The 10877-nt window shown below is 39.6% G+C and overlaps 1 protein-coding gene across 2 annotated transcripts in view; it reads left to right on the forward strand.

The window, feature by feature from the left end:
* Positions 1–10877, forward strand: part of LOC102196684 (protein Dok-7) — a 42435-nt gene that overhangs the window by 27280 nt on the left and 4278 nt on the right. For both annotated transcript variants that reach the window (XM_005749750.1, XM_005749751.1), the window contains 2 exons: positions 441–510; positions 8741–8920. In XM_005749750.1, coding sequence (XP_005749807.1) covers positions 441–510; positions 8741–8920 — 250 coding nt within the window. The remainder of the gene's footprint in view (positions 1–440; positions 511–8740; positions 8921–10877) is intronic.

The following is a 10877-nucleotide window of genomic DNA, read 5'->3' on the forward strand; positions in this document are numbered from 1 at the left end:
TTTAATATTAGCATCTATAGCCCAGAGAGTAAAGTGCTAAATATCATCATCATCGTCGTTTATTTATATAGCACTTTAAAAAGGCACCAGGCAGACCAAAGTGCTGAACAATACAAAAACAAAGAAAAGCATATCAGGTAATGTTAGCATTAAATGCTAACAGTTCATCATACAGACATGGGTAAGCTCACTAAAACTGGAGCACAATCTTATTTAATGCTCTGCACTGCAGTGGGCCTAAAGTTCATGGTTATCTGTCTGTAGCGATGCTGCACAGTGTTCGCACATGAAAGACATAGCCCTGAGTTCTGAGTAAATTCCAAATGTCTATAAATACTCCTCATGTGCCCACTGAACAGTCATCGTCACACTTATGTAATAAACTTATGTCACTCAGTGCAAGTTATAATCAGCAGTGCTTACTTTAATGTGTGTTGCAGACACAGGAAAAACACAAGTATGAACTAATGGGCAGCTACGGCCAGCAGAGGTTCCTTCAAGAGACTGAAGGTGAGTGACGCCAGGCAATCAACATAACCAGGTTGTTTCAGCGATTTGGTTCATTATTTTTTTCAGCCAAGCTATTCAAACATATGCAGATTTTCAAGTCCGTAGCGGCACAAATGGATTTTTCTTTCTTCTGAATGGACCATTTTAGTTAAAGTGCTCTGAACACTTTTCAGCTGTGCATTACCCAGGCTTCTTACAATAACCGGGCCCACTTACGGAAAGTGAATTAAAGTGAGTCATGCGCCTGAATCAACATCGCTGTAAACCATCACCTGTTGCTTGGTGTGCTTGGACTGAAATGAATAAATAAAACGAGGCTCATTCAGAGTATGAAAAGCAGACTGGCACTAAGCATAACATCCACAAGGCTGAACATAGGAACATGTTATATCTCGGCGCGCTCGCTATACACCTGCTTGATTTCAGTCAGGGCAGTGAACTGTAATGCTGATGGGGACTTGCCTTCATGAAGTGGCTATTACTACATAGCACATGAAGCGCATTACAGAGACTCTCTGCAAGCACCAGCTGTCAGATTAGTGTAAACAAAGGGGTAGTTAGCACTTTATTACATGTAAAATAGTTGTGCCATGCAAACTAGTTTGTATGGAGAAATTTTTTGCTGCTAAATTTTTAAGCCTATTCATTGCAAATTTGCACTGTAGTAAAAGTCACTGTTTGGAAAAAAGCTGCTTAAGTGTAGCATCAATAGCTAAAATTGCTCAAAACTAAAGGGGAGCTCCTGGTCACTCAAGGAGAGAGGATTCTGGGAAATGCAGTTCTCCATAATAAGAAACACCCCTGGAGAAAGTATTACATTAGAAACAGTCATTCACCTAAACAATGAACTTATTAGAATTCGTTTACTAAATAATATTTTACACGAATACTAATATAATAAAATTATAGGAATGCTATTTTACAGTATGGTGCAAAACTCCCTGCACTTCTTTGCTTTTTGTAAGTAAAATAGGGAATAGGTGCAGCAATCATTTTTTAAATGTGTAAAGATCAATGTCAGTGTTTGGAATGAACACCTTTCTTGTAATTTCTTTAAGTAGTGTTCAGGAATAGTTCTCCAGGCTTCTTAAAGGACATTCAGAGTTCTTCTTTGGACCTTTTGTTCTGTTCTCTGTTATGATGATACTACAATCGATGACTGATGGTTTCTGATTAGGAGTTTTTCTATCCAGGTCTTTCTATCTTTTACTGCATTGGCAGTGTGCTTGAGATCATTGTTATACTAAAAAATGAAGCCTTTCCTGATGCTATTGCATGGATGATAAAAGTGTGATGTTACTTTTTGTGTTCATAATTTCATCAATTTTGACATAATCCCTACACCACTGGCTGAAACCAGGACAGAGCCTCTACTGTATTTTACAGGGTTCCACTCAGCTGACCTCCTCTATACATACTGATAATTTAAACTTTTTAAAACATGAATGTATTTTATTTATATAAGACTTTACAAAATAGTTCAAAAACAAACATAAAACAAACAATTGGTAATGATAAAAGAAACACTGAAGACCAATAAACTGAAAATGTTAGAAATTTGAGTATTGAGGAAATAAGAGAGAGATATGTGGCTATAGTATCAATCAATCAGTCAGTCAGTCAGTCAGTAAATACATATGCATTAAAACAGGACTTAAAGGAAGTGACTGACTCCATGACTAGTTGGTTCTGCTCCTGATCCTGGCCTGATTACCACTGAAATTAAAGGCGAACCTCCTATTTATTCAGATAGGTGAAATAACTGCACAAATAAATACGATGGCTACTGTGTGGCGAAACTTCCAGACACACTTCTCTTGTAGATAATGTGAAGTAGTAAAAGGATATGAGAGAGTATTCACTCTTTGAACTTTTTTACATTTTTACTAATGACCTGCTTTTAAAGGAAAAAGTTCTAAGAAATTTGTAAAACTTTCCGAAGCAGTTCCCTTTTTGTTAAGTTGATACTAATTAAAGAAATGCTATGCAAGCGCTACCGTTTTTATTCGTTTAAAAGGAACCGCAAAGCTCGAGGTCCAAACAACAAATTAATATTAAATTAACGTGATGTTTACCCAAGGTTAATTTCAACATTTGGCTGTTTTTCTTTTCCCGTTTTTTTGCACGTCATTGTGTCCTTTTGTTTCTTTCCAATGTGGGAATGAATACACAAAGGGACAAATTAGGGCTAAACAGAGGTGTAATTTAAAATGGCATTAATTTACCCCATCTATGGTTAGACAGATAAATCGCATGTAAAACAGACAACGGCATGAGTCACAGTCTTTGCTATTTGGTTTTTTTTTTTTATGTCTTCATTGGCTTTTTATCCAAAGCCATAAACTCGAGTTACGTAAAGGCCCATTGTGTGCTGAGAAAACTCACAGATGTGTAACCAGAGAGTGCAGTGATGTGTGACGGACTGCCTCCCCTGATATGAGGCGAGAGGACAGTTGTCAGGGGACGTTTGGCCACTTAAGCATCCCACACCCAGAAACATGCCCTCAGTCAAACACACACCTGCTCTACAAAGTCCCTGCAGCTGTCGCAGTGTGGCACCAAACCCATCAGTCATTTTCACGTACCTACACACGACTCACGACTCCCTCGTCATCTTTCCCATCATCCCGCTTCAGCAGACACTTAATGGATGGGGGGGAGACCGGATGTGGCTAAGTCCAGCAGCTAAGGTATGTGGGCTTAGTGAAAGATAAGCTACAGAAAAACTGTCATATGATTTAAAAACTTTTCATATTAAAGCAATGCACACAGGTCAAATAAATAAAATATCAGGTTTGAGGCATTCCAGACTTTGCAATAAACCATAGCTCTATGTGATGAAAAATGCAAGCGGACACACACATGCTTGCATCATGAGTACGTCACTGTATCAGAACGCAGCTAAACAAACACTGGCTTTGCCCGTGGCACTTTAGATGCTGCTGTGTTGGTCATTACATGTTACACACTAAGTGGTTGGCTTGGAGAGGTGTGAATTGCACCTCAGGACAGTTTAGGCTAAACACTGCTAATCCATTTCTGAAATGATATTTGTAGAACCAGCCCATAGCCATTATGTTGTCGGGTTTTATAATGTTGCTTTAATTCATTGAGGTTTCTGGGCATTTGTTTAGGCACAGCTCCTTATGTACCTATCACAGTATTTCAGTTAGGTTCAGGTCTGGACTCATTGCTACACCTTGATTCTTTTCCTTTTCAGCCGTGCTGTTGTAGGTTTGTTGCTGTCCTTGGGCTCATTGCCCAGTTGTTGGAGTCAGTTCGAGACATGCTTTGGCTATCAGACAGATTGCTTCACAGGAATACTTTAGCACACAGAAGAGTTCATAATCAGGTCCCATGACTACCAAACAAGCAAAAATCATCATCCCTCCCCCTCCGTGCTTTACGCTTGATACAGCGCAGACATTATCGAAAGAAGATGGTTTTCCACCTGAAACTTTGCAAGGTCTAAACAGTATGTCATCTATAAATCTGTGTATTATTCAAATAATATTCTTTGACATGTTTTCAAGATTACGCAAAAACCCTCCAGCCCTCCAAGGGGCTGATTATAAGTTTTGATTTCTAAAAATCAGCCTTTACTAAAGACCACATAGACTACACTATCATAAATAGGATTTTGGTAGGACCGTCTTTGTGGCTCGTGCACATCTGTGATGTAGTCTTGCTCTCAAAAACTATTTTAATTTCACGCACCCGCCTCTTCAACTTTTTACACAAGTTTATCACATCAAAAAGTGGATGTTGTTGTCCTGGTGAAGGTCTCATTTAAAGCTGAAACTGGAGCAGGAGTGAAATGGTAAGGTGTTCTAGTCAAAGAAAAACAAACACCTACACTAGGGCATTTTGCTTTCCCATTCCCAAAGGTTTCCACATGCATACGTTGCCATAAATTGTACATTGTGGGAGATTTACAGGTCTTTGTAATCCTTTTTGTGTACATACCACAGCTTAGTGTCCTTCTGCAACAATAATGTGGGAAAGGTGCAAAACCCACTCACCCTGAATACACAGTTATTATCTGAACTGTGTTTTCCATCCAAAAGCACTTGACTTTTTAAGCTGGGGGTCACTAAACTCTGTCAGGTATTGCCTCTAACTTCTCCCCTGGAGGTTTTGCAAAGTGTATTATCGAGACGTCCCCCGGCCTTAGAGCTGTGGGCAAATCCACTGTTGTAATGGAAGCCATTATAAAGCACCACACTCTCCTGCAAGGGCTGGTTGGTGTCTGATCAATTAGGTTAGACTTTGCCAAAGGCTGTACCCACTGAGACTTTGCTGGCATCTAATGGCTTCTCACTGATTGTAAGAGTGTCCCCTGGGGTTGATGCTTCTGAGCTGCGGGTAATGGCCACTGCCTACTACCATTTAGGAAGAGTCAATAGCAGGTGAAATCTTTTCTTTCCCAAATGTTGTTCTATACAATCTGTATGCCAATGGTAACGCACTATCTGTGACAGGGTAATTGCAACAAGAGAAATATGAATCCATGTTGGCACATATATAATACTGTAGGAATCTATTGTTATATTTACTATAAGACGGTTATAGACGTTCTACTACAGAGTCCACACTCTGATTAGTGTTTCTGTTTGTAGTTGTGAAATGCCTCAACCAAGCTGCTTTGTGTTGCTTTGATTGACAAATAATGACGGAAGATAAAAAAAAAAAAAAATCTTTTCTGTGATCCAGATCTACTCTTTAATCTTTTAAACATCAATGCACACACAGCAACGGACTCAAAGAAAGGTAAATAAATGTTCACAGGCTCAGATCAGCAGTGTTTGCATTGTTAGGAACAGTGCGTTGTTTTGCTACGTCTGTAAGGGTCTGGGCTTTTTGAATTCTTTTTGTTTTCTTTTTAGTTAATGATGAAACATTTTTTGTTGACATTATACTTGAAAAAGATAACACAGGCTCTGTTTGTGTATTGTAGCTCAACTATGATCCTTGAGGGTAAATCAGGGAAAAATGTATTTGCATTGGTGCGTTTTTCAACAATTCACTCTTTTTTTGGGGGTCCGATATTAATATAAAAACAGATATTGTTTTTCCCTAAAACAATTTCAAAGAAATTATATATGATTTACTGTTTGGACTCCACTTTGTACATAATGAATACAAGACTGTGTGTTTTTTCACATTTTTTTTTAATAGTGCTGAAAATAAAGTGAAACTATAAAACTATAGTATTAAATAATTAGTTAATCATTTGATCAGTTTTGCATTGCATTTCAAAAATCAGCAGATAAAAAAAGATATTCAAGAACAATAGGGATGGGAATTGTAAACTGGTTCCTGTTCCCAGTCTTCCAATTCCTTGGGATTGTTAGTCTGCCTGCCAGTTGATCCCACTTTCTTGCACTCTTGCAACGATGAACTGTTTTCAGTTCTCGTGTCAGAGGAGGGAAATGGCGACACAGTCTAGAACGTGGATATGAACAAAGACGAGATAAATGGTCTTTGTGTGCAACGTCGAAAACTGCATCCAGGACAGAAACAACCACATTATGCTGCTGACTTTTCTCTTTTTGGAAGCAGTAATGAGCCTGCAGGCCCTGTTCCAACTTTCACAAGTTGATGGAATTGCCTTATCATGATCCAACACCACTGGCAGAAATACAGCCTCGAACCATGACACAGTATTCGCCATGTTTTGTAAATGGCTATAGATACTCACTGTTGTCTCTATCTCCTGAACTTCTCCATGCACACGGATGGTTTAAACAAAAACATTTCAGCTTTAGTTTCATCACTCCATAAGGCCCACTCCACTTTCTTCCTGTTTCCCTTCTTTAAGAGTGGCTTCTTGACAGCAACGCTTCCACTTAAACCATTTCTGATGAAGCTTCAGTGAGCAGTCGATGGATAACCCGAAGGCCCAGATCCATCTCTCAGGTCCTGTGTCAGCTCTGTTGGGTTTATTAAAGACTTGAATTGCAGCTACTTGAACTGCACTCTAGTTATGTGGTCACTGCAGGCCATAGTGTACGACTTGCATCACTTGCATGCTCATCAAACATTCAGTGACCCCTCGTGCTCTGTGATTGAGGCTAGATTAGAGTCCTTCCTTCCACGCTCTGAGTTCACTTGGAAAACAGTCCTCGGGTCTCAAAATGTGAATTTTTTTTTTCCTTTTCTTTTTTTAAATTATGGACCGCTAAAGATGAGAGGCAACATCTGGCTTGCTGTCAGCACGCAGTTAAAAAGCCAGCATCTGTGATGGTATAAAGGGTCATTAATGCACATAGCATGAGTAACATGTTTGGAGGCACCACTAACAATATGTTGAAAAATAGACACAGCTTTTGGAGCAACATATGCTGCCATGCAGATGATTTGATTATCAGGGAAAAGTCTTGCCTGCGATGCCAAACAACATTCTGCATGTTTACAAGAAAACATCAAAGTGAAGGTGTCTGAAAATTGGATGTATCCGAAGTCCAGACCTTTAGATCGGATTTGATGCATTATGAAACAATGAATTTGACAAAGAAAGCATAGATGAGTCTGTGAAAATGTTTATATTTCAACATTATAGTAATTCTTTCCCTTTGTTCCCAGACACCATTAAAAAGAACAAAAAAGATATTTATACATCGAAACTCTGATAGTGTGTGACTGCCATGGCTCATCTATTTTGTGCTGGTAGACAACTTTTTGTACCTGTCATGTAAGCCCATCAACCGAGTTAGATGATTCCTATGAACAGTACTGCAGTACTTGTTGTAGTAAAACCACAAAGCATGTAGATTCATTTGGCTTTCTCGACTCTCATTTGCACAAAATTAAAGTGACAGCAAACGTTTATATCACCGTTCAGGATAAGTGATTTTCACTGGTCTCTATTCACAGAGCAGTATTCAAGTTATGCTAATTTCAAGATATCCTTGAGCGTACTGTACTCTGGTTTTGAAGGTTGCAGCTATCACTGCATTAATGCATACCCAGGCACCACAAAAAAAATAAAAATATGTGATGTGTGTCACAGAGCTGAAATATGCACATATTTTATGTAGTGGTTGTTCTGAAGCTGTATCACTGAGATGCTGAACTAATCATTTCTGCAGCCAGTAGAAAACTTGACTGCAAATCTGCCTTTCTCAGCTTTTAGGTTTATGAAGATAAAGCCGTGAGCTGTTTCTTGTGATTTGAAACAATTTTTCCGGCACAATTAATTAGATGTGCAATCCACTGTAGGCAAAAAATCTGGCAATAATGTGTGTTTGACAGGAAAATCAAAGAGGTTTGGGTGTTCCTATTCAAGTTTTAATGAACGTTTGCTAATAGAAAAATGAGATTTTGCTCCATAAACCCTCAGATATTTGATCTGGACACGTTCATACACTATACAGCCGCATGACGAAACAGCTTGATGATGATTAAAAGAACAATTGAGTTTTACTTCCTCAAAGCATTCTGTGCTTCGAGGACATAATGTGTATCCCATAAATTATCTCTGGGGCATATCCGCTAATTTCACATAATTAGTCTCTGGGGCGGGGAGAGAACCAATTCATCGTGAAACGCTGTGTTCCTGTGCGACTGCCGATCCCATTATAGCTACCGTTGTTTTTACTGCTGGAAACCGTATTGATACTTGTGTTGTGGACGTCTGTATTTGAATATATCTAATTGACACTGGGCTGCAGCCTGGAGAGCTGCTCAGACTGGAGGGTAAGTTTAGCTTTTGATTAAGGTTATAATGACAAAAACAAATCCAGTTTCAAAGAAGTGTCAAAGTGTAAGTCTGGTTCAATTTAATCTTTTAATTATTATCAGTTCTGAGAAAGACTTGATTGGTACTGTGTGCCGTCATAGCCCGTTTGAGCTTGTCTCTCTATGCCACGGGAATCCTCACGACAGGAAATCTAAACATGGGCTGTTGCACTCGGGCAGCATTTATCATAATAAGAAACACAAACTGTCTAGAAAACACAAGTGAATCTAGAAATACGTGTAGTGTGTGTTCATTGTGCTGAACCCAGGTGGCATTGTTCTTTTATGTTTTTAATAGATTTTGGTTGACAGTGAAGGCTTGGAGGTGCAAAGAAAACATAGCATATTATCAACAGGACAAATTGCTTGTTATTTTTAGTTTCTGTGGGGGATTTTTGTTAAAAACAAGTGTTCACACGTTAAAAAAAGAAAAAGCATGACAGAAACGAACCTAACACCGTCTGAGCTTAATTTACTCTCGCATTTTCAGGGGCCGTGTTTGTGTTCCCCCCAGAGGCTCCGCTTGCTGAAAGACCTCGCGGTGAAGGTGTGACGTATGTGAATATTCCTGTTAGCCCCACGTCCAAGAAGCAGCTCAACTACATGGAGCTGGAGCTGCAGGATCCTGTGCATGGCACTAAAGCGGCTGCCGCACATCTGCCAGCTCAGAGTAAGGAGGCATGAATATCTTCTGGTTAGTAAAGGAGATAAACGCCAGATACTTGGTGTCTGAGGAATGAATGTTCTGCTTTCGATTTATACATATAACTGCAAACGGCAGCTGTGAGGACCAGTCAGGGTGGACACTTGGAAAATTGTCATGTTACAAGATTATAGTTTAAAGGATGTCACCAAGACTCTGTTTTATTTGTCCAATAAAAGCATTAATCTACAGAGAGCTTTTTGATTGGTGGTGCAGAATTGCTTATTGAAAGCAGGTTTAAAGGGAACTGCTCTAAGAAGAGACGGTGGCAATTCACTGCAACCACCACATGATGCTGTAAGCTTAAGTATAGAGCAAAAAAAGTTTGTCTGATTAATAAATCTTTGAATTGTAATAGGCTGGGTATTGAAGTGAGCTGTTGTCTTTTTTGGCACAAGGAAATGTCTTCAAGACCAGCTGTTAAACTGTCAAATATTACAAACTGAAACAAATTCTCAGACTTGTGTAGTTATTTTCAGTCGGTCTGCAGCGCACGTCTTCCATTAAACTTTGAACAAACTACCAAGAAATGTTGTAATCACATTCATGACCCACAAAAGATGAATCCTAATGACTCTGCTAATCCTGAATTTTTATGTCCACCTCAATGCACCTCTTTTTTTTGGCTGCATGTTATAGCACCACCAGCCAGTAAGCAGTAACATTTGTCCAATGTTTTCATTTAGCACCAATTTCCTGTAAAACTTCCTTACTAACCTAAGCTATAGTTTGTCTTTAGTGCCTGTTACCACCATGGATTGCTGCCTGTGATAAAGCTTGTCGTGGGACACATTGCTGTGTAGCCACAGACCGCGTGGTCAGAGTGCGCAGCACATCCTGCAGTCTATCCATTTTATTTATGCAGAGCAAATTCAAAACAATGTTCATCTAAAGCTCATCAAATGCCATTATGGACAGAAATCCAACAATCCAAAGATCGCCTATGAACAAGCACGTGTTGGCGTAAGAGGAAGTAAAAGAAGCTGCGGGCGAACCATTAGAGTTGGTGTTAGTCAGGTCTGATGAACCACGTCCTGCGTTTTTGGAGAGTAAGCTGTAAAATCATTGTTTCCTTTTATTCTCTCTTCAGATTGTCTTTGTATATTTTTGAGATTTTCCCGGGACTGTCCAAAATGCAAATTGTTGAATTTTAGAGACCGCCTCCTTGATTTAAGAAACAAAATGACCTCAGTAATGCCCTGATACTCATAGTGTGAGGCATTTTTTGCTTTTGCTCAATGTGCAAAAGTGTTCTGTGCAAGAGCCAACTTACAGTAAGCTGGTGTATCAGTGTTACGCAAGGATGAAAGCCATTGTACTTACATATTTATGTGTAATTCTATTCGACCTACTCAGAGTTACTGGAATCGCTCGCAAACAATTGAGATGATTTCCTCTCATCTTGGTAAAAGACAGCTGAGTCCTTGTCATCGGAGCCGTAATTGACAGACACGTTGGCCGCTAGCGTCACTGCCCTCGAGAATACGAACAGCGTGGCTCGAGCTCTGACATGAGGTTAATGTCTAATGTCAGCAATACAGTTTATATCCCGGCATGCGGCCTCATTAATCTGTCACCTGGGAGGAGGAGTGTCCTATTTCGGCTTGAAAGGGGGTCGCAGGGCATTCAGATCACAGCTGTAAACTCAGTGGCCCTAATGGGACCCTCCTCCAGGGACTATTTATGTGTCGTGAGGAGCCGGTTTTGATGTCCTCAATTCTGGCACTGTAAGGCGACAGGACTCTAACAGGAGACACATATTGGTGCACGAGGACTGATGTTGTGGGTTTAAACTCTGACATTTTGCTTATATGATTTTCACATAAGGTATACAGTGGGGCAAAAAAGTATTTAGTCAGCCACCGATTGTGCAAGTTCCCCCACTTAAAATGATGACAGAGGTCAGTAATTTGCACCAGAGGTA

Source organism: Pundamilia nyererei, unplaced genomic scaffold (genome assembly GCF_000239375.1).
Source record: "Pundamilia nyererei isolate P.nyererei 1_Seehausen unplaced genomic scaffold, PunNye1.0 scaffold00254, whole genome shotgun sequence".
NCBI classification, from domain to species: Eukaryota; Metazoa; Chordata; class Actinopteri; order Cichliformes; family Cichlidae; genus Pundamilia; species Pundamilia nyererei.